The sequence below is a fragment of the Lemur catta genome, chromosome 6 (genome assembly GCF_020740605.2).
Source record: "Lemur catta isolate mLemCat1 chromosome 6, mLemCat1.pri, whole genome shotgun sequence".
NCBI lineage: Eukaryota > Metazoa > Chordata > Mammalia > Primates > Lemuridae > Lemur > Lemur catta.
The window spans coordinates 77,289,986-77,315,207 of NC_059133.1; the positions used below are offsets into that span (position 1 = coordinate 77,289,986).

The following is a 25,222-nucleotide window of genomic DNA, read 5'->3' on the forward strand; positions in this document are numbered from 1 at the left end:
ACCCTGACTTCAAGGTAAAATAATAGCATCTGGGTTTGAGGCTGTGTTATTTACATGTGGATCTGTGTGAAGGAAATGAATTGCCCTGGTACATTTTTAGACTAGCAGGATGTTTTATAATACGAATTTATACTAGTTTTATGTGGGTACAAATCTGAAATTGTAGTGCTACACTTGTATTCCAAACTCTTTGAATCTTAAATAATAGAGCATGTCATAATGTTTTAAGCTGTAATCCTAAACTGAATATCATTTAACTGCATATTACTCATGGCCTGAGAAGAGACGAAAATTCTCTTTGTATATACAGCCTTCAGTCACACAAGACATTTTATTTGTATTACCAATTTAATAAAATCCCTTGCTGTGCAAATGTTCCCCATATGCAGAGACAGAGGACTAGAATGTATAAAGCCAGTTCTTTGTATTCTTCAGATTTTTAAAAATTGTGTCTATGTAATATTTTGCCTGTTTTTTAAATTGCAGAATATGGAACTTTATCACTTTTACTGTTTTTTTAACCAAAGTAGAAAGCTCACAACATGAAACTCAGTTTTCATCACCCTATTGTGATATGTCAACTTTTATGGGGCTTCAATTCCCCATGGAAAATTCTGATATTTTCCCCCCAGTGGGTAAGGCCAATGAGAAATGACAGAGGGCCAGGAGGCCAAGGGGAGAGTGATTTGAGACTAGAGAAAAGAAAGAACAGGATAAAGCTGGTTCAGGAGTGGATGAGTGTTTGGCAATGACCACGGAAGGAGTTAGGAAGATATTGGACAGGAATTAAACAGAAACAGTGAGTATAGTGAAATTGTCTCTGTTACAGATGGATGAGACTAAGTCCTGGTTCAGCCATTTACTGGCCCTATAACCTAGAGAGAGGTATTTCATCTCTCTGAACTTCCACTTCCTCATTTGGAAAATGGGGAGACTCCCATCTTCTAGAGCTATGGGGCAAGACCCTGTGTAAAGAAGGCCGCACCTCCAAGCAGGGTGTCTGCTGCTCCCCTTCAACTCTTCCCTGACTCTGTCCTTCCTGGGCTGGAGACAGCCTGATGATGATGATGCAATCACTGTCTGAAGTCCATGCATCCCAACTGATCCTTCTGTTTTAGTCTTTTTACTATGGAGAATTTCAAACATTTATGGCAAAAAATAGTCATCATGTATAATGACTCTCCATATATTTCTCACCCAGCTTCAACAATTACAAATCATGGCCCATCTTTTTCATCTATTAATACATCCTCATCTGCTCCCTACCCTCTGTATTGATTTGAAGCAAATTCAGATGACACACTATTTTATCTATAAATGTTTTAGTACTTATCTCTATAAGATAAGGACTCTTAAAAAAATACAATCGTAATACCATATCACCCCTAAAAAGTGTCTTTTAAATCTCTTACTCTATTAACTAAAGTGCTCTTCTGTCCTCTGTATTACATGCGAGGTAGAGAATTTGTCAGATTCAGGTTGATTTTGCTGCTGTTGTTGGTATTATTGCTACTTTTATTACCTATGTCAGGTAAGTTATATCAACCACATGAATACTACTAAGTAGTATTGCCATTGATGATGTGATCTTCTTCCAAACTGATAAACAACTCTTGGAAAAGGTCTGAACAAATCAGTATACAATCTTCCCTCAATTTAAACAATAGTTACCTCCTGGAAAATTTGGTAATTTATTAAAACTGCAAAAATATTTTGTAGTCATATGAAACATGGAGCTAGGCTTTAGGCTCAGATAATTATAATCTATATTCCACCTGCAGATATGTCTGAAAAGTCACGTGGCATGTGGGAAAATTCTTTGTCAGGTAGGATTGGATTATCTTCCACATTGCAGAACGTCTAGCACCTCTGGCTCCTGTCTGCTAAATGATGTTAGCACTCCCCCAAATCTTTATCAATGTCCTCTCATACTTACAAAATGTCCCCTATGGTTCACTTTGTCCCCTGCTGTAAACCGCTAAATTAGTTTGAGCAGCAGCAAAAGAGGAAATTGGTTTTCATTGCATATATGCAATAATTTTGGGAAAGGAAATAAGAAAAATATCCTGTATGGGGAATGAATATTGAAACATTCACAAATTTAAAGCCTTCAAAATTTTTTCTCAGCTGACAGAATTTTATTTCTCTAAACTATTTTGGAAAATATGAATAGGCTCTCTGCTAAAACAAATGAGGTCATAATGACTTCATACTAATATATGCAGTTCAAGTTGAGAAATTTTTAACAGCTGGGAAACCATCCAGACTGGTACAGGTAGGGACACTGGGATAGTGGCATGGAATGATAAATCCATTTTTAATTCTTTTCTAAACATAAGTATATATTTGTAAATCTCCTGATGGTATATTTTCATAATTGGCCCATAAGGCTGATAAGGAATTGTGATTTATACTTGCCTTATTGGGTGATACACTTCTTGTCTTTTTCTTTGGATGTATTAAAAGTTACTTTATTAATTGTCTTTGTATTTAAATACTGTTCATCATTTGAAAGAATTTTCAAATCTAGATGAGAAGATATTTTATTATTATTGCTTAAAGCAGGAATTGTTTATTCGTAGTACCTAGCCAGTTCCTGGTACATAGTAGATGCTCCTTAAATATTTGTTGAATGAACTCATCCAGTAGTCATCAACATTCATATATCTTATTACTCTGTAGAATCATTTACTCTCAGCTTTGACAGTTTTTGTTCTCATACCATCATTATCATGAAACATTTAGTGTGGGTCTTTCATATAGAGTAGAAACTGAATTAAGTGATTTTTTTCTAAATCATGCTGCTGGCATAAGTAGGAGAAGAATTTAAGTTTCCTGGCTTTGATTTTACTATTTCTACTGATAGAATCCTTTATGCGTTAAAATTTTATGGTTTCTATTCCTGCTGCCTAACTGTTTCCATGTTTTCAAAGCATTTGTCGAAGGAAGGAAGGGAGGGAGGGAGGGAGGAAGGAAGGAAGGAAGGAAGGAAGGAAGGAAGGAAGGAAGGAAGGAAGGAAGGAAGGATGGAAGGATGGAAGGATGGATCTGCGATTAATTCCCCTGATATTTACCTACTGGCTTTGACATTTAGAAATTCAGAGTAAGATATCAAACATTTTGGTGGCAAAGTCTGTCTGGTAGGAGATGTGGCTCTCCTAAAAGCAGGTTGTATTATTTAATGTCTGCAAACCGCAAAGCAGGTGCAGTATCGACATGGTAATTGTTCAGAGACTGGAACTTTGTAACTATGGAGACATTACCTCATAGTTCTAAGGGGCAAGGTTGGCCAGATGTGAAAGCTGTAGTCACAAAGGTCTCTTTGCCAGGTTAGGTTACTGTCCTGTCTCTTGAGCTGCTTCCAGTGACTGCTACACACCTTCACTGTGCTTTGTCTAATATCCTTAGCCAGTATCAGTATTGGCTATGTTGTTACTTACATATTTACAAGAGAATTCTGGTTCTGGCAGCAGCTTGGTAAAGAAATTAGAGCTGGCAGGTGCCTGAAGGTAGTTGGATTAACAGGTGAGGTCACTTTAAAAAGAAAATCTGCCTTGAATGTCAGCTGTATTCACTGCCTGATGTCATGATCTGTTTCCTAGGAAAGAAAAGAGACTTCTTATGTAGCCAAGATGAAAGACACACAAGACATTCAGGAAGCTTCAAAGGCCCGGCAGAGTGAAGTCCACAAACAGGAAGATGAAGTGGAGAAACAAGAGCAGTAAGAACACACAGTAGGAGGAAATGAGGATGAGGGTCTGAGTTTTAGAGGGATAACGATGGAGTGCTTGACCAACTCTTTTGTTTCAAACCATCTTATGAAATAGAACTAGAAATACTTTCCACAAATTTAATAAAAATAATGAACTATAGCTTACAACTATTTCCCCAGACACTATTTTATAAGATTCTAGTCCTTGCATAATATAAAAGTTCATCTAGACAGATCTCCATCATATAAGACCTAGTTAAGAGTCTAAAGTTCCCATTTAACATGGTAAGGAAATTTGTAGATAAATTCTTCAGAACTACTTTGCTGACCTAGGGACAAAAAATTACCAGAATTTTGGTTTTGGAAATGTCTGTGGGGGATGGGGATGTTTTATAAAATTACAACTCCCTATTTTTACTGCTACTACTACATCATTCTATCAACTAAAGCATTAGCATTGGTTTTCCAACGTTTTTTAAAAAGTAGATATTTATAGCATTGAGTATACGTAATTTAAAGCTATTGTTACTTTGGACCTAGTTTGCTATTCATTCCAAATCCATCTTTTTTTATGTTTTTTTTTATTTCAGCATATTATGGGAGTACAAAAGTTTAGGTTATGTATATTGCCCATGCCACCCCCACCCCCTCGAGTCAGAGCTTCAAGCGTGTCCATTCCCCAGACAGTGCACATCGCACTCATTATGTAGGTATATGCCCATCGCCTCCCCACCCCACATCTGCCTGACACCCAATTGGTGTTATTCCCAAATGTGCACTTAGGTGATGATCAGGGAAACCAATTTGCTGGTGAGTACATGTGGTGCTTATTTTTCCATTCTTGGGATACTTCACTTAGTAGAATGGGTTCCAACTCTATCTAGGAGAACATAAGAGATTCTATATCACTGTTATTTCTTATAGCTGAGTAATACTCCATGGTATACATATACCACATTTTACTAATCCAATCATGTATTGGTGGGCATTTGCGTTGTTTCCACATCTTTGTGATTGTGAATTGTGCTGCTATAAACATTTGGGTGCAGATGTCTTTTTTATAGAATGTCTTTTGTTCTTTTGGGTATATGCCCAATAATGGGATTGCTGGATTGAATGGTAGGTCTACTTGAATCTGTTTAAGGTATCTCCATATTGCTTTCCACAGGGGTTGCACTAGTTTGCAGTCCCACCAGCAGTGTATGAGTGTTCCTGTCTCTCCGCATCCACGCCAACATGTATTGTTTTGGGACTTTTTGATAAAGGCCATTCTCACTGGAGATAAGTGATATCTCATTGTGGTTTTGAGCAAATCCATCTTTTAAATATTTGTCCTTAAAGGTCCTCTGATAAATGATTGTCATTGGTATTACCAATGAAGTACCTCCCAAAGTAACACTGAAACGCTGGAACTGAGCTTTGGTAACTGCCCCTGGTTTAGTGCTAATCAATTACAGAGGGAGCAAAATACCAAAATTCCTTATGCTAAAGGGAAAATTAACTAAACATCAAGAAAAATCTCTCCAAAAGGAGTTGAATAGGTAGGCAAATGGAGAGTTCAGAGGGTGGGCTATATCACATGAGTTTGTTCCTGAAATGTTTCAGCTCTTTCAAAGACATGTGCGGTCATCAGAAATTCCTTACTCAGCTACAAAAATAAGAACATCCTATGGCCCTGGGCCAGATTTCTCTGACTGCAACATTTGCAAAGTCTTATTGGGAATCTTTTGTGGAATTAAATTTAGTTGGAAATGTTATTGTCTTACTGGAGGAAAAAAATTGGGAGCTTGTAAAATGAACATGCTGAAAAGATGTAGCCAGTCTGTAATGAAACCCAGATGTAAGGAATGTGAAAAGAGAAAAGTACTGTCCTTGCTTGTTGTAGTTAGTGTCAGGGAGACAGCGTGTCATATAATCCTGTCTTGGATTGAACAAAGATGAAATATTTGTAGTTTGATGATTTATTAATACCTCTATGGTCTCCTCACTACCTCCACAGTTAGACCCAAGGGCATATCTTCATGGGTTAGAGGTTTTCTGACATTAAGTGCTTGGGTGTCAGCAGAATGGCAAGTGTGCAAGCTAACTGAGCACTGGGCCAGCGATAATGCCATTTTCCAGTAACAACATTTTCAAAGCCAATGCCATTTAATTATTTTAAAAATTTGCCTGAGATGTCTGTGCCTTCTGAGACATACATTCAGAGCAGGTGGCTTTGGATTACAAATCTCTCCAGATACAAGATTTTTAACAAGGGAACTTTCAAATTGTAGAACAAAATGATTGGTAATACCTCTTGATAAACAAAGACATCAAAGGTCACATCAGCAAGATGGTGGACTGGGAAGCTCCGGACCTTCATTCTCCCATGGAGACTTAAAAACAACAACAACAACAACAAAAACTAGAGACTGGATAAAATGACTTTATAAGAGCTCTGGAAAACAGATCAAAATGGAGATAATCCATGCAAGTAAAATACTTAGCTCCTGCTTATGGTGGATAGATATGTGGCCCCCAGAAAGGGCATGGTTGAACTGGTTATTTGTCCAGTGTTTCAGAGAGATAAAGGGTTTTGGTCTCCAGTACTTTGTTCACAATTTAAGCATTAAACACACACACACACAGACACGCCTCCATGCACACGCACATATGCACACACACAGGTGCACACACACAAGATTTGCTTTGAGGTCACTGGGAAGAGTCTCAATGTGACTCATAAAATGGAGTGTCATAAGCCTTCTTATGATCCATATCACAAGAGTATTGTTTAACTTGTAAAATAATTGTACTGTAGTATAGGGACCTTATTCAAATGATTGTGCACTAAATGCTTTTATATTTATAAAAAAGAATGGAAAATCTTTGTTCACAGTAAGATTAACTTATAATAATGGCACCAGAAAATTTTCTTTCTTCTCCCTCTTTTCTGCCATTCCCTCCAACACACAAATACACACACACACACACAGAGTTTATATGAAGGCAAACATTAACTATAGAATGTTTATTAATATAGAAAAATTAGTTAAGCAGCAATAGGAATTAAAGGAAAAAGGTATAGGAAACAATGACATATTAAACAGGTTATTAAGTATGAAATATCAATTTCCTTAAGTACTAAGTTTGACAGTTGATATCTCTGACATTTTACTTTGACACTTCTTGTTTTATGTTTATCGTGAAGGTACATCCTCATTCTTTCAAACTCATGGTTTGGCTTGTGATTATCTGTTATATTTTTTAGAGCAATTTTTGTGAAACCATGGATAAGTCAAAAATTCGTGTTATTTTTTAATGTGAGTTCTGCCATGGAACCAATGCAACACAGACAGCTCAAAATATCAGCGAAGTGTTTGGGAAGGATGTGGCTAATGAAAGCACAGTATATCGATGGTTTGAAAAGTTCCATTCTGGTGATTTTTAATCTTGAAAATGAGCCACGTGGGTGACCTGAGACCAAGGTGGATAATGATGAGCTGACAACTGTAGTGGAAGTGAATCCATCTCAACCTACACATGAATTAGCAGCAAGGTTTGACGTTACTATTCCAATAATATTGGACTATTGGAAACAAATGTGCAAGGTAAAGAAGCTGGATAGATGGGCACTGCATGAATTAAACAAGCGACAGAAGAGAAATCATCTCGAAAGTCTTGAAGCTTGCCTTTGTTTGCTGTCACGACATGAAGGCAAACCATTTCTATACCATATTGTTATGTGTGATGAAAAATGAATTCTTTTTGACAATTGCAAGTGTTCTGCACAATGGTTGGACTAAAGATGAAGTGCCAAAACACAGTCCAAAACTGAATATTCACCAAAAAAAGCTAATGGTGTCTGTTTGGTGGTCCCTATATCTTTGTGAAACCTGATCAATCGATTACAGCAGATGTCTACTGCAACCAACTGGATGAAATGATGAGGATGCTTGTGATTAAGCAGCTGAGATCGGTCAATAGAGACGGGCTAATCCTCTTGCAAGACAATGCATGACCACATGTCTCACAAATGATGCTGCTCAAACTACAGCAGCTGGACTTGGAAACTCTCTGTCATTCACTGTATTCACCAGACCTTGCACCGACTAACACTTCTTCCAGGCTTTGGACCACTTCTTGCAAGGAAAAATATTCAATTCTCAACAAGCTGTGGAAAACACCTTTCATGACTTCATCGCCCTTGCTTTTCAGGCTTCTTTGCTGCTGGTATAAGCAAGCTACTGTTGAGATGGCAAAACTGTGTGGATCGTTTAGGCACATACTTTGATTAATTGTACTGCTTCTTGTTTGAGATATAATAAACTATATTTTTTATTTGAAATCAGACATTTCATATTTAATGACCTAATATAGTAATGTTTTTTATGTTAATGGAAATAGGAAATATGATATAATAAGTGATAAAAATGAGGTATAAATTATTATTTATAAAGTCTCAACTTTGAGTGAAAAATACATTGAAAAACCTGGAAGGAGATGGTGAAGTCTCTGGTTCATGACATTATAATGATTATTTTCTTTTTTTAACTTTTACACATTTTCAAAAATCATCTGCAATGAAAATTTATTAATTTTTAAATAGAAAAAAAGAGAAAAGCATGTAGTAAATTGACACTATGGCATTTTATTTATATTATTAGAATGAGAAATATATTATTGTGTTTGTGTTAGATGCATAGTACCTATCAAAAGCAGAACTCTAGGTAATAATGATAGCCCATGCTTCTTGTATTCATAGCTGTTTTGACTTTCTTACTTTATTTTTGTACACAGAAGTGGAGACAAACCTGGAGTTCCCCTAGTGATACAACGATCTTCAGTGCATTTCTTTCCAAAGACAAGTTCAGACTCTACAACTCTGACATTTTCACAGTCATCATCCAATGAAAGGCCTCTCAATTACTATCCATCTCAGATTAGTGGAGTAACGGTATCAACAATTGGACCATTGACTTCTAAAGGTACCACAGTGAGCGGTAGCAGCTTGGGTAAGCAAAATATGTATCAAATATTTTTAGAATATTTTTAAAGCATATATTTCAATAGATTCCTTATATGCCTCTCAGCCAGAATGATGTTTTATTATTTGTCCCCAATAATGCTAATTTCTTAATGTCATATAGAGTAACTTAACTGTGGTCATCATTAATTTTAGAACTAGAGTCAAAGTCAGGCAACATAAATGCATGTGCCCAAATATATCACCCCCATAATTAAGATGTCTTGAGTTATCCTGATGGTTGGTAGGTGGACTGCTAACATGCTTCAGAATTGCTAGAGAATTAAAAATTCCAATGTATAGCATTAACTGCCCTTCCTCTGAATGCTATCGGAAAGATTGAGCAACATCTTGTGTATTTTGTGCATTTAGGAGACTTATGGCTCAAGTAAAGCATAGACAGATAAGAGAGAGAGGAAATATAAAGTAGATAATAAAACAATAGAGAAAAAAGGGAAAAACAATAAAGAGAACTTGAAGGAGAGGAAAATGAAAACAATACTATGGTACGAAGAAGTAAAGTTTTGACTGTTCTTAACAATGTGCTCAGCAGTACTTACACTGTAGGGTGTTTGTTTCTTGCCATGTTTGGAGATATCTGAGGGTTTGTTTTCTTGGTTTACTGAAAACACTATTGTCTTTATAAATACATGACCTACTGTTTTTCTACCCTTTTACAATGTGAGGCATGGAGTAAAATATTTATTGTCTCTGGGTCTCATTTTCCACCACTGCAAAATGGGGATTAAAATATCAACTTCATAGGGGTATCCTAATGATTAAATGCAATGTTTATGAAAATCACCTTAATAAATACTCAATGAAAATTAATTGTGAATCTAAACATACATGTAATCACCTTCTTTTAGAATAGGCTAGATTTGGGGGTCTTTATTTGAATTGCCAGTCAACCAACAAGTTTCAAAACTGGTAGCACAAACACTGCCATGACTATGTGATGTCTCCATATTCCTCTACCATTCTGTGGATATTTACAGCCTGGCTTCCTCTTGTCTATATTTCATTTTGTTTCTGGTATTTTCCTAAGGCTTTGGTACAGTGTTATATGGGGTTTTGTTCTATTGCCATGATAGTTATACTTCCTGTGTTTCTTGTTTATATGACTAAGATAAAATTTACAAAGAAGTCTCCAAAGTTTACACTGACCTTTAGCAATGATCAAAACCCATGTGCTTAAAAACGCAAATACACATTTTAGATCTAGGGAGGGAAGATTTTCCATCATTTGGCATTAAATCATCATAGCATATGTTCTGTACTTGGGTTAAACTACAAAAGCCCCTAGTAATGGGGAAAAAACCCAAAATAGAGTGGCTTCCCTTTGCAAGATGGGAACTGAATTGGGATGTAGTCTTCTCCCTCAGTTATTGTAGATTCTGCTTCTGTAGATCGATGTCTAGGTCCACTGAAACTTGTTACACTGCCATCTGTTGTTCTAGAGGAAATAGTAATTGGGACCAAAATTAACATGCCTTCTTTCCTTTTGGAAGAAAAGGCTTTTATTCTTCAGGATGAGCTGTTGAGAAGAATGCTGTATATTATTCTTCCCCAAAGGAATTTAAGGATTAAGTAAATATTCATCTTAACTGGGAATGAACTAATTTAATTCCAAATATTTCTTCTCAACAAAATACTTTAAGGAATCTTCTTGAAGAACTATGATTTTATTTGTTTATATCTTTCACCTTGTTTTGGTTTTGTGGAATATATAAGAATCTAAAGCAAACTCTAGATTGTCTTAATCCTTTGAGAATTTCGGACCCAGGATCATATTAATCAGAACTCTTGTACTGTAGTAATAGCTATCATTTATTGAGTACCAGCTAAATGCTGAACATTATGCTGGACGCTTACGCTTACCCACATTATCTTCAATCCTCTTATCTTCTTATACAAAGGAGTATTATTGTTCTTATTTTATGTTCAGGAAAATTAAAACTTGGAAAGTTTAGATCACTTGTCTTAGCGAATGGCAGAGCTGGAATACAATTGCAGGTCTGTCTAAATCCAAGACACTTTGCTCTTTCCACTTTGCCATGTTGCCTCTTTTTAGTGTAACTCTTTCTCTGTAGACACATTATTAGATTCATCCAGAATGGGTCTTTCTGTGAAAAATAATGAAAACTGTGTTGTATTTGAATCCTAGTAGTGAGAATTTCAAAAGAAAAAAATTTCTAAGAGGAGACTAGAATATGATTAACCATTACTTTATCTTTCTAGTAAAGTATTTTAGTTGATTAGAGGAAGTTTTAAGTCTTCACCTGGCAAAAGTACTAACTATTGGTAAGAAAGGACTCATTTGAGACTTTAATTTATGGATTGTAATTTGGGGAGTATAGAAAATGTGAAATAGAATAAAGCTTTATTTATGTATAACATATTCAAATTTGACAAACTCAAATGTTTTACCTACTCAAAAACTGATGATGCTTCTAGTACAACTAAACAATCATTTAAATAGTCATTATGTTGATGATATAATTGATAGTTTAAGATAACTGAAATAATCTCTAGGAATTGAGATGTCACTAAAAATATCCACTTACTGGTTATTTGATAGACATTTGTTTAAAGTTTCTAACTATTCTCATAGTGTTTGACAATGACAGTAAAATGTATAAAGAATATATATAGTTTTGTAGAAGCAGGGATTAAAGATAATGGCTTTACGTTCTATTAATGTTCTTTTATTTACTATTCTCTTGGTTGCTTCCTTCTTTAGTTTCTTCTAAAGAAGTCAGCTGCTTATTGGGTTCAAAGAAACATGCTCTGTTGAGCGCTGGTCCTGAGTCACCTGTGATTGGGGAAGGAGAGGATTATTTCCTTTCTTTGTTTGGTAATCCAAAGAAACTTACTGAACACTCAAGCTACACTGAGAAAACTTACAAACACTTTTCTATGATTCTTGAAGAAGTTGGCCATTCTACATCCAGGTACACAGTCTATTTGAACTATTTAATATCTTCTGTTGGGTAGGACCAATATATCAGGAGCAGAAGTAGCTACATTTATATCAGATAAAATAGACTACAAATCAAAGACTATAAAAAGAGACAAGGTCACTATATAATGCTAAAGGGGTCAATTCAGCAAGAAGATATAACAATTAAGTATCTATGCACTCAACACTGGAGCTCCTGAGTATGTAAAGCAAACATTAATAGAGCTAACGGGAGAGACAGACTGCAGTACAATAATAGTAGGGGATTTCAACACCTCACTTTCTGTAATGAACAGATCATCCAGACAGGAAATCAACAAAGAAATATCAGAGTTAAACTACACACTTGACCAAATAGGCATAGCTGACATTTACAGAACATGTCACCCAACTGCTGCAAAATACACATTCTTTTCATCAGTCCATGGACTAGTCTCCTGAATAGACCATATCTTAGTTTATAAAACAAAAAACAAGTCTCAACAAAATAAAAAAAGTAGAAATCATATCAAGTGTCTTTTTCTGAACATGATGAAATAAAACTAGAAATCAATAGCAAGAGGAACCTCAGAAAAAAACACATGGAAATTAACTAACGTGCTCCTGCATGACCAATGGGTCAATAAAAAAATTAAGAAGAAAATTTAAAATTTTTTTGAAACAAATCAAAATGGAAATATAACCTACCAAAATCTATGGGATACATGAAAAGCAATACTTTATATCAATAAATGTCTATGTCAGCAAAAAAATAGAAAGACTTCAAATAAACAACCTAATTGTGCACTCAAGGAACTAGAAAAACAATAAAAAGCCAAAGTCAAAACTAGTAGAAGGAAATAAATAATAAAGATCAGAGCAGAAATAAATGAAATTGAAACTAAAAAAAATACAGTAGATCAATGAAACAAAAAGTTGGGTTTTTTGAAAAAATAAACAAAACCTTTAGCAGGACTAGTGAAGAAGAATCATTAATATTATCAACAATTATATGTCAACAAATTGGAAAACCTAGAATAAATGTATCAATTCCCAGACACATATAACCTACCAAGATTTAATCATGAAGAAAGAGAAAACCTCAGCTAACCAGTAATGAGTAATGAAATTGAAGCTGTAATAAAAGGCTCCCAGCAGAGAAAAGCCCAAGACTGGATGGCTTCACTGCTGAATTCTACCAAACATTTAAGGAAGAACTAATATCAATTCTTCTCAAGCTCTTCAAAAAGATTGAAGAGGAAGGAATACTTGCAAACTCATTCTAAGGGCGAGCATTACCCTGATACTAAAACCAAACAAAGACAAAACGCAAAAAGAAAACTACATGCCAACATCACTGATGAACATAGATGCAGAAATCCTCAACACAATACTAACAAACCAATGTCAACAACACATTAAATTCAGCAGTGAAGCTATCAGGTCTTGGGCTTTTCTTTAATTGGAAACTTTTTGTTATGGCTTCAGTCTTGTTACTCATTATTGGTTTGTTGAGGTTTTCTATTTCTTTATGATTCAATCTTTGTAGATTGTATGTGTCCACAAATTTATCCATTTCTCTAGGCTTTCCAGTCATTCTCACTTGACCATGAAAAAGGAAGATTCAAGCCAGGGATGCAATGATCGTTCAACGTAACAAATCAATAAACATGATAATGTCACATTAATAGAACCAAGAACAAAAACTGTACGATCATTTCAATAGATGCTGAAATAGCATTTGATAAAATTCAACATCTCTTTATGATAAAAACCTTCAACAAACTGAGTAGGAACATACCTCAAAATAACAAAGTCCATATAAAACAAACCCATAGCCAACATTATACTGAATGGGGAAAAATTGAAAGCCTTTCTTCTAAGATCTGCAACAAAACAAGGATGCCCATTTTCATCACTTTTACTCAACATAGTACTGGGAGTCCTGGCCAGAGCAATTAGGCAAGAGAAAGAAATAAAGGACATCCAAATTGGAAAGGAAAATTTCCAGTGAGTCTTGTTCACAGAAAACATGATCTTAGAAAAACCTAAAGATTCTACAAAAAAACTATTAGAACTGATAAACAAATTCAATAAAGTTTCAGGATACAAAATCAACTACAAAAATCAGTAGCATGTATATATGCCAACAGTGAACAATCTGAAAGAAAAATCAAGAAAGCAAACACATTTATAATAGCTACAAAGAATATAAAATACCCAGGAATCAATTTAACTAAAAATGTATAAGATCTGTACAAGACAAACTATAAAACACTGATGAAAGAAATTGAAGAGGACAAAAAAAAAGATGGAAAGATGTTCCAAGCCTATGGACTGGAAGAATTAATATTGTCAAAATGACAATTCTACACAGAGCAATTTACAAATTCAGTGAAATCCCTATCAAAATACTCATTACATTCTTCACAGAAATAGAAAAAAACAATCCTAAAATTCATATGGGAACTCAAGACCTCAAATATCCAAAGCAATCCTGAGCAAAAAGAACAAAGCTGAAGGCATCACACCTCCTGACTTCAAAATATACTACAAAGCCATAGTAATCAAATCAGCACAGTACTGGCACAAAAACAGACACATAGACTAATGGAGCAAATATAGAGAACAAAATAGAAGATATAAGTCCACACATTTATAGCCAACTCATTTTTAACAAAAGTGCCAAGAACATACAATGAGGAAAGGACAGCGTCTTCAATAAGTGTTGCTTAGAAAACTGGATAATCACATGCAGAAGAATGATGCCAGACTCCCATCTCTCACTATATACAAAAATCAAATGAAAATAGATTAAACATTTAAATCTAAGATCTGAAACTATGAAACTACTAGAAGAAAACACTGGGGAAATGCTTCAGGATATTGGTCTGGGCAAAGATATTTTGTGTCAGACCTCAAAAGCACAGGCAACCAAAGCAAAAATGAACAAATGTGATTACATCAAGATGAAAAGCTTCTTCATAGCAAAGGAAACAATCAACAAAGTGAAGAGACAGCCTACAGAAGGGAAGAAAATATTTGCAAACTATCAGCCTGACAAGGGATTAATAACCGGAATATACAATGAGTTCAAACAACTCAGTAGCAGTAATAATAATACAATTAAAAATGGGCAAAAGATCAGACAGTTCTCAAAAGAAGACATACAAACGGCCAACAGGTATATGAAAAAACGTTCAACATCACTAATCTGCAGAGAAATGCAAATCAAAACCACAATGCAATATCGTCTCACCCCAGTTAAAATGGCTTGTGTCAAAAGACAGGCAGTAACAGATGCTGACAAGAATATGGAGAAAGGGGAACCCTCATGTACTATTGGTGGGAATGTAAATTATTAATAGTACAGTAGCAATGGAAAACTATTAATATATGGAGGTTCCTCAAAAAACTAAAAATGGATACTGCAAGTATATCCAAAAGAAAGGAAATTTATATGTCTTAGAGATATTTTCATCCTCATGTTAATTGCAGCACTATTTACAGTAGCCAAACTATGGAATCAACCTAAGTACCCATCAAAAGATGAATGGATAAAGAAAATGTGGTATATATACATAATAGAATATTATTCAGCCATAAAAAATAATGAAATCCTGTCATTTGCAGCAACATGGAAGGAACTGGAAGTCATTATGTTATATGAAAAAAGCAAAACAGAGAAAACATACAACATGTTCTCATTCATGTGGGAGCTAAAAACATGGATTTCATGAAGATAGAGAGTAGACTGGTGGTTGCCAGAGGCCACACAGGATAGTGGAAAGTGGGGAATGAAAGGAGGTTAATTAATGGGCACTATATACATTTTGAGAGAATAAATTAGATCTAATTTTTGATAGATCAGCAGGGTGACTATAGTTCATAGTAACCTATTGTATATTTCAAAATAGCTAGAAGAGAATAATTCAAATGTTTCTAGTATAAAGAGAAGACAAATATTTAAGGTGATGGATATCTCAATTATACTGATTTTGATCTTTACAAATTATATAAATGTATTAAATTATGAAATGTACCTCCACAGTATGTGTATCTATTATGTAATAATAAAAACAACATTAAAATTTTAAAAATAGACTTATGAATATGATTTTAAGAACTTACACTCAAGTAAGGGAATAATACCGATGGGTGAGGATGAAGAGAGAGGCAAATAAGATACCAAGGCACTTGGAGGAGAGAGCTTGCTTCCAGCGGGGGATGATCTGAGAAGATTTTGTAAAGGAGCTATCATTTTAACTAGGCTTTGAAGGATAGGTAAGTATTGGAGATGCAAATTTGGAGTCTGTATGAACATTCTAGATCATTGGTTTTCAACTCTACCTACCCAATTGGATCACCTGGAGAGCTGCTAATGTCCCCCGACCTCACCTTAGACTGAGTCAGAATCCCTAGTGGTAGAATAGAGCATCTATATGTTGTTTTTTTTTTAAATCCCATGATGATTTTGGGATTCTTTGTTTATGCTCTAGAGCAAAGCAGCGGTATAAACAAAACAAAGGAAGAAGAAAAGCTAAGATCAAGTACAAAGAATCATACAGTGTGGCTACATTGAGCAGTGCATGAAGAGGAGTAACAGGGTTGTAGGAGACAAGGTGGGGAACAGAGCACAGTGAGCTCTGAACATCAGGTTGAAGAATTTAGACTTCACTTTGGGCAGCGTGAATCAATGGGAAAGTTTCAAGCAATGGAGGGACAGAATTGAGATTCAGAACATTTCATCTGCAGTAATGCATATTATGCATGGATGTTGGATTTTGTCAAATGTTTTTTAATGCATCTATTGAGATGATCATATTTTTTTCTTTTTTAATGTTAAAGCAACCCTGCACTCTTAGAATAAACCTCATTTGGGCATAATGTTTATCCTTTTAATATATCATTGAATACAATTTGTTAAAATTTTGTTTCAAACTTTTGCATCTGTTTGTGAAGGACATTTGTCTGTAGTTTTCCTGTAATATCTTTGCTTTAGTGTCAGGGCAATGCTCACCTCATGGAATAAAATGCAATATATTCTCTCCTCTTTCATTTTCTAAAAGAGTGGAAGTAATAATATTTTTTTCTTATATGTTTTATGGAATTTATGAGTGAAGCCATCTGGGCCTGGAGTTTCATTGTGGGAAAGATTTTAAACTACAAATTCTACTTTTAAATAGATATCAGGCTAGTCCCGTTGTCTATTTCTTCTTGTGTAAACTTTGGTAGTTTGTGTCTTTCAAGAAATTTGTCCATTTTATCTAAGTTACAAATTTAGTGGCATAATGTTATTCATAATATTCCCTTATTATCCTTTTAGTATCTGTAGAATCTTTACTGATGTCAACTTTCTCATTCCTGATGTGGTCATTTGTATCTTCTCTCTTATTTTTTTCCTGATAGTAGTTTTATTGAGCTTCTCAGAGAACTAGTGTTTGGTTTTATTGATTTCCCTTATTTTTTGGTTATTTTCTGACTTCCATTCTGATCTATATTCCTTTTCTTATGTCTGTTTTGGTTTCATTTGTTTTTCTTTTTTTAAGTTCTTAAGGTAGAAGTTGAGATCATTTATTTGACATCTTTTTCTCTTCTAACACAGTTGTTTAGTGTTATAAATTTTCCCCTAAGTACACCTTAGTGGCATCCTGCAAATGTTATGTTGTATTTTCATTTTTGTTCCATTCAAAATACCTTCCACTTTCCATTTTCATTTTCTTTTTGATCCTTGGGTAATTGGGAAGTATGTCATTTAGTTTCCAAGTGTTTTGCATATTTTTCAGTTCCAATGATTTTCCAGATATCTTCTTGTTATTGATTTTTAATTAAATTCCACTGTGGTCAAAGAACATACTTCGTATGACTTGAAGCCTTTTAAATGTACTGATACTTGTTTTGTAACTAGGATATTGACTATCCCAGTAAATGTTCTGAGTACACTAGAAAAAAATGCGTATCTGCTGTTGTTGAGTGCAGTGTTTCATAGATGTCAACCAAATCATGTTGGTTGATAGTGTTACGTTTACTGTCATTTTGCTGTTTTTTTGTCTACTTGTAGAAATTATTGAGAGAGGGGCATTAAAATCTACTACAATTGTGGGTTTGTTGATTTCTCCCTTTCAGATCAATCAGTTTTGATCATGTATTTTGAAACTTTGTTATTAGATGCAGAAATGCATAGGAATGTTACGGTCTTTTGATGAATTGATCCTTATATCATTAGGAAATGACTTTCTTTATCCTTGATAATATTCTTTGCTCTGAAATCTATTTTGTGTGATATTAATACAGCCACTCAGCTTTACTTTACTGGTGCTTGCATGGTATATCTTTTTCCATTCTTTTACTTTTAAACTATTTGTGTCTTTATACTTAGAGTGCATGTTTTGTAGGTAGCATATAGTTGGGACTTGCTCTTTTAGCCAATCTGACAATCTCTGTCTTTTCATTGGGGTATTTAAACCATTTACACTTAAAGTGATTATTAATATGATTAGGTTAAGTCTACTATTTTATTTGTTTTCTATTTGTTCTTGTTATCCTTGTTTCTTCAGTACTTTAAAGATCTTGCTCCACTGTTTTGTTGTCTACATTGTTTTTAATAAATTTGCTGTCATTATTAAATTTGCTCCTCTACACAAATATGTCTCTTGTTTTCCCCCTCATGCAGCTTTTAAGATGTTCTCATTATCATTTCTTTTGAGACATTTGATTATGATGTGCCTTGGTATAACTTTCTTCAGATTTACTATGCTTAGGGTTGTTGAGCTTCTTTGATTTGCAGATTTATAGATCGAATTTAAAAAAAAATTGGGAATATTTTGGCCATTATTTCTTGAAATATTTTTTTGTTCTCCCCTTTTTTCTCCTTTCAAGGGACTCCAATGAAGTTATACCACATTTCACTAATGCTCTGTTATTTTTTTCTTTTTTAGTTTTTTTCTTTTTGTGTTTCTTTTTGGATAGTATCTATTATTATGTCTTCAAGTTCACTGATCATTTCATCTATAATGACTACTTTTCTGTTAATCCCATCCCATGTCTTTTTAATTTCAGCCATGTAGCTTTTAATTTTTAAATCTCAGCCATGTATATATTTTTAATCTCAGCCATGTCTCTATATGACATGTTCAATTTTTTCTCTAGCATTTTGAACATACAAATACAGTCACAAGGATTTTTTCCCTTTTCTGCTATTTCTAACATCTATGTCAATTCTATGACAGTTTTGATTTATTGGTTTTTCTCCTTATTAAGGGTTGTATTTTCCAACTTATTTGCATGCCTGGTAACTTTTTTTAGATGCCAGTAATTTTGAATTTTACCTTGTTTGGGAGCTGGAATATTTTTGTGTTCCTATAAATATTCTTGAGTTTTGTTCTGGGACACACTTAAGTTATTTGGAAATACTCGGAGCCTTTGGGGACTTGCTTTTAAAATTTGTTAGGTGGGAGCAGGGCAATATCTAGTCTAGGGCTAATTATTCATGACTGAGGCAAGAATCTCCTGAGTATTCTATGCAATGCCCCATGAATCATGAGGCTTTTCAGTCTGGTTGTTGGAAACAGACATTCTTCCTTACCCTGTGGGAGCTCTAAGTGCTGTTCCTTCTAATCCTTTCAAATGGTCTTTTTCTGCAGTCTTGTGGAGTTTACTAAAACGAACACACTGATCACTCTTCTGCCAAATACTCAAAGGAGACCCTCTAAAAACCTCCGGAGCTCTCTCTTTGTGCAGCAGTCTCCTGTCTGGTATTCTGCTTGCAACTTCCAGCCCTCTTGGTCTTTCTAGGCTCTCAGCTTTATTTCCTCAAGTCAGAGAGGATGCAGACTCTGTGATACAGCCTGGAAATTCTCTCAAGAAATAATCTGGGGAAATGTTAAGGTTCACTGCATTTGTTCCCTGCCTCGGGAATCACTATTCTTCCCTGACCTATATCCAATATCTTCAAAAACATTGTTTTATATATTTTCCCAAAATTTTAGTTGTTTCAGGTGGGATGCTAAATCCATTTTCTGTTGCTCCACCTTGACTGGAAACACAAGCTAATTCTCAATTTGGTTGTTTTCAATCAAAGTTGTTGTTTCTACTGGGCTCAGTGGCTCACGCCTGTAATCCTAGCAGTTTGGGAGGCCGAGGAGGGAGGATCACTTGAGCCCAGGAGTTCAAGACCAGCCTGAGCAAGAGTGAGACCTCATTGTTGCCCCCACTCCCCGCAAAAAGAAAAGAAAAATTAGCTGGATGTGGTGGTGCAAATCTGTAGTCCCAGCTACTCGGGAGGCTGAGGCAGGAGGATTGCTTGAGCCCAGGAGTTTGAGTGAACAAGGATGATGCCACTGCACTCTAGCCTAGGCAACAGAGCAAGACCCTGTCTCAAGAAAAAAAAAAAAAATGCTGTTGTTTCTTTCCTACTACCACCTACCATCTCTAGAGATCAGTTTAATATCTGCCAGCAGAAGGAAAAAAGGGTTTGTAGGCAAACAAGAAACAAGGTAGATACATTATTAAAATTTTCACTAGTTATTCATGATCTCTCTCCCTGTATCCAAGACCTTATCTTGGCTTCAAGTTTAGTTCTAGATGCCTCAGGAGTGATCAAACTATATTAAGAAGGTTACCTTCCTACCCATCTACCATTTCTACCTCCAGGCAATTCAGCATTCCTCAAGTCTAGAGTCAAAATGGTATTAATAATAAACTCTGGACTCAGATGGCCTCACCAAGATAATAATAACCACATGAATAGTTCTGGCTCAAAATAATTTATGAGGTTGCAAATCTATTCATATTCCCAAATGACTGTGATTCAGACTACACCCCATTTATTCTTCCCTTGGATGATTTAGAACCTAGTGGTAATGATGTACAAATTCACCTCTCCATTACATTAATGATCTATCATCAACACTTTTAGGTGTGAAGGCTCTTCTCTTATAGTTCCAATAAAATTAATCAAGTTCCCTGAGTCCTTCCAAGTTTTTCCTTTAAAAATTTAAAGAGTCCTAAATGCTACACCCCCTCACCAACGCATACCTCCCACGACTGTTAACACAGATGCCAACCTGTATAGAGAAAGTTTGGTAGATACAAGTTGGCAGAACTGAAACTCTAAAGATAATTTTAGCAAATTGCAGAGTAGCAGAAACCTAAAAGCAGATAAATACAATGAAGCTATTAAGGAGAACCCAACAACTAGATAAATCAGTGCTTAAATAATGGAAAGTAATTCTTTTTAAAAAAGTGACATAGCCATGGGTCCCTTCAATCTCTTTACAAATCAAGTCTGTGCAAAGGCTACTGACAGGACGATTGGGACATCACTTTCCACTCTCAGCCCCACAAATTATAAGCAGAGGTCTCAAGTTACTTTCCTACTAAAGATAAATGGGAAGCCTTGCAGGGAAGAGAAGAAGATAATTACCAAAGGCTGTGTGATAGCAGATTAACAGCCTGGGTCTGTGAATTTCCATGTATTGTGTAACGTATTTTTCTGTAGCTTTGTGTCTTACACAAAAATAAGGCAAATAAAGTGCCCTGATAGGGACAATAGGTTTTCTTTCCTTTCAGACAAGGAAATTTATTTTACTTATGAGCATAAAATAAAAACTTAAGATATATGAATAAACAGTTCATTTGAATAATAAAAGATTTTTAGAAAGCAACTGTAAATATTCAATTATCTGTGTGATAACAAAGGGGATAGCTTAGCTATTCCAGGGTTTTACCTATTTAAAAACAAAAATCACATTAGTGCTCATCTCCCTGGGCAGAAAAAGCAAGTCTGAAAAACAAAAGGGTATTCTGTCAAAAAATAAAAACATCCAGAGAGAATTTAGTTAACAGTAAGATGAGGATGACATAAAGAAATTCCAGGGATGTCAAATAGGAGTAAAATGTTACATCCACAATTTAATAAGAACTGTGATGATAACACAGAAAAAGTAAAGAAGAAATTGTTACATAAAAGTGAACTTCTATAAAACGAGCATTCTCCTATAATGCAGTGGGAGTATGAAGTGACGCTGCTGTTTTGAAAAGAATTTGGGAGTGTATATCAAGAGATTTCATAGATGCTTACACCCTTTATTGTCATAATTCCTCTTCTGGGAGAGGAAACCCAGAATGACAGCCTGACATTTGGAGCCACTTTTATCCTCAAAACAGCTGCCAATTTGAAAGCATCAGCTAAGAGGCTGATGAGTTAACCAGAGATTTGGCAGGATAATATGATGGGGTGAATAAAAATTGGCATGCCAGATCTATCACAAAGAAGGGACACTGATGAGTACCCCAGGCTTTCAGCTGGACCTTCAAAGGGTACACCCAAGAGTAAGGCTGTATTCAAAACAGACCAGCCTAGCGTCAAATTATTTTCACACCCTGATTTAATTAAAGTGATTTGTTCTCGACATAGATGCCTGTCAGTGGCAAAAGTAAATTCTCTCTGGAGTGAGAAAAGATTATGCAGAGCTTTAAATTATCTCTGTAATTTTTAATCTATAATAGTGGGGACTAAGTCAAAACCAACAAGGTGTACAAAAGATAAAAGTTGACCAAAAATCAAGATTGAACATGGACACCAGAAAAAGGCCTAGGAGATCCAGATATAGTGGTTATCTACAGGAATTTATTTCAAATGGGGACGATGACTACAATATTCAAAGAATTAAATGACAAGATAAAAATTTTAGCATAGACCTAATTAAAAGTAAAAGAATCAAAAGCAAGTTCTAGAAATAAAAAAATCCAATAACAGAAATTACTATCTCAGTAGGTAGGTTTAACAGTACCTCTGATATAGCAGGAGAGAGAATTACTGAACTGGAATATTCTCAGAAGAAAACACCAAGACTGAATTACAGAAAGCAAGGACATTACAAACGAGCATAAGGGACAAATATGGCAAGATTTTTGTAAAAATCTATTTGTGATTAAATTCACTGAAAGAGAGGAAAGATTGAGGTAGAACAGTATGGGTAGAAATACAGCGGAGAATTTTCCCAAATTAATGACAGAGATCACTCCAAAATTTCAGGAAGCACTACCAACTCCCATCAGGACAAAAGACAAAAACAAACCAACAAGCCTAGGTACATTGCAGAAAAACTTCTAAAACGGAAAATGAAGAAAATCTTCGAGTCAACCAGAGAAAAAGGGCACTTACCTTCAAAGAAACAAGGAAGAAATTGGCTGGCAGTTGGGTTATCAACAGAAAAATAGAAAACAGAAACACTGGACTAAATCTCCAGTGAAGACATTAGGACTGAAACTGCAGGCCAACTGGGCAACATTTCTGACAAACTGATTCTTAAATCATAAGAAGTATTAGTTTTCTGTTGCTGCCATAACAAATTATCACCAACTTGGTGACTTAAAATAATGTTAATAGCATGCATTTGTTAACACACAGTTCTGTAGGTCATTAAGTCTGGCTTGGCTCAGCTAACTTTTAGAGTCTCACAATGTCAAAATCAAGGTGTTAGACAGCTGGGTTCTTATCTGGAGGCTCTGGGGGAAATCTGTTTCCAGGCTTTTTGAGGTTGTTGAGGAAATTCAGTTCCTTGTGGTTGTAGGACTGAGGGCCCCATGTCCTCAGTGACTGTCAGTATGGAGTCACCCCTAGCTTTGAAAATCCTCTCCACAGTCTTTGCACATGGGCTTCCACATCTCAGAGCCAGCAACAGTGCATCAAATCCTTCTCATGCTTGGACCCTGACTTCCTTTCTGCTGCAGCTCTCTTCTGCTTCCAGCTGGAGTAAATTCGCCAATTTTAAGGGCTCGTTTGATTAGATTGGGCCCACTTGAATAAATAGTCTCCCTATCTTAAGATCCATAACTTTAATTATACCTGCAGAGTCCTTTTTGCCATGGAATATAACATAGTCACAGGAGCCAGGGATTTGGGATGGATATCTTTGGGCAGCTATTCTGCCTACCACGAAGGGTCAAAGTCCAAAACAGTTAACACAATATTGAGAAAGGAAATGACAGAGGACTTGTCCAACCAAAATCAAGACTTAATATAAATCAATATAAATTAAAACCATTTGGTATAGACATAGGATGGAAAGCCAGATCAATAGAACAGACAGAAAGCCTTATAATAGTCAGAAACTTGCTCCATGACAGAGGTGACATTACAAATCGGCAGAAAGATGAGGGACAATTTAATAAACGTAGCTAGGAAAATTAGTTCCTTATGAAATACACTCACACGTATATACCATATATGTACAATACATATATATCCTATATGTACAAATTAAAGCTATAAAAAGCAAATTCTTGAAATATTCAGAAGAAAATGTGAGATAAGAGTAGGAAAAGAGTTCTTATGTAGGACATATGAAGCAAAAACTGGAAAGAAAAATGTTAATATATTTATCACAGTAAAAATTTTAGAAGTTTAAACTGTACCATAAGAGACTGAAATTTTTTTTAACAAAAGCCTCTTCTTGCAGAAAATATGTGCATATATTTAAATACTATACTATAAATACTATAAATCAACTATAAAAATACAAAACAAGCCTATAGAAAAATGACCAAATTGATATGAACAGCCAATTCATCGAAGAGGAAAACAGTGGCCAATAAGTGGTTTATTCTACTGCACTATAATCAGGGACAAACAAATTAAAATAGCAATGAGATTCCATTTTGTACCCACGACAGTGGAAAAAAATCAAGAAGTCTGAAAATGTGAAGTATTAGTAAGGATACGAGGAAGAGAAGAGGGAGTAGCAGGTGTGTAGGCAGTGGGGGAAGCATGCAGCAGCATCAGTTATGCTCTTGCAAGGAATTCTTTATGGTGGCAGTTTAAGGATGAGACGAGAAGTAGGGAAAAAGAGAGTAAGGAGGCTGGTGGATTACATAGAGCCTGATGAAGTTTGTGTTTTCTCTGGAAGGAAATGGTAAGACATTGAAAGATGTCCATCAGGGAAGTGGCAACCTCAGGTTTTGATTGTACAGAGATTGCTCTGGAAGCAAAGTGGAGAATGTTGACAAGGGGATAAGACTGGAGAAACTGGTTAGCATGCTGTTACAGTGTCCCCCAGAGACGATGGGGGTTAATCTCTCTAAACCTCAGTTTCCCTATCATATAAAATGGGACTTAAAATAGTACCTGTCTCACTGGGTTGGTGTGAGAATTTTAAATGAGATAATATAGCGTTCCTCACATTTTTTTGACTGTGACCTTCAATAAGAAATAGCTAGAAATATTTCAATGAAAAATATGTATGTCTTTGTGAGGATTAAAAGAGTTACTACAAGTTGACTTCACCAGAATCTTTGGTGACTCATATATTTCCAAACTCAGAATTTGGTGAATTTTAGGAAAGTAACATGGCACCTAGAACACATATTATATAACACCCCATCAGGACTTAGAGAAGTATCAAAAATCAAACATTAATTTTTCTGTAGGAAAACATACAAATATTCACACAAACCACTAAGGGAGATTATAAACCTCACTTCTGTTTGGAGCCAGGTTTTGCTTCAAATATGTTTTAAAAATTTTTTTTTTTTTTGGCTTTTCAGAGCTTTTTGGATTTTG

At 35.2% G+C, this 25,222-nt stretch overlaps 1 protein-coding gene across 3 annotated transcripts in view; it reads left to right on the forward strand.

The window, feature by feature from the left end:
* The window catches only part of LMNTD1 (lamin tail domain containing 1), an 89,374-nt gene that overhangs the window by 42,215 nt on the left and 21,937 nt on the right, over window positions 1–25,222 (forward strand). For 2 of the 3 annotated variants that reach the window (XM_045554178.1, XM_045554179.1), the window contains exons 2-4: window positions 3,603–3,721; window positions 8,492–8,706; window positions 11,461–11,671. In XM_045554178.1, the coding sequence (XP_045410134.1) occupies window positions 3,633–3,721; window positions 8,492–8,706; window positions 11,461–11,671 (515 nt within the window). In that variant the 5' untranslated portion in view covers window positions 3,603–3,632. The remainder of the gene's footprint in view (window positions 1–3,602; window positions 3,722–8,491; window positions 8,707–11,460; window positions 11,672–25,222) is intronic. The other variant, XM_045554180.1, reaches the window with a different exon arrangement.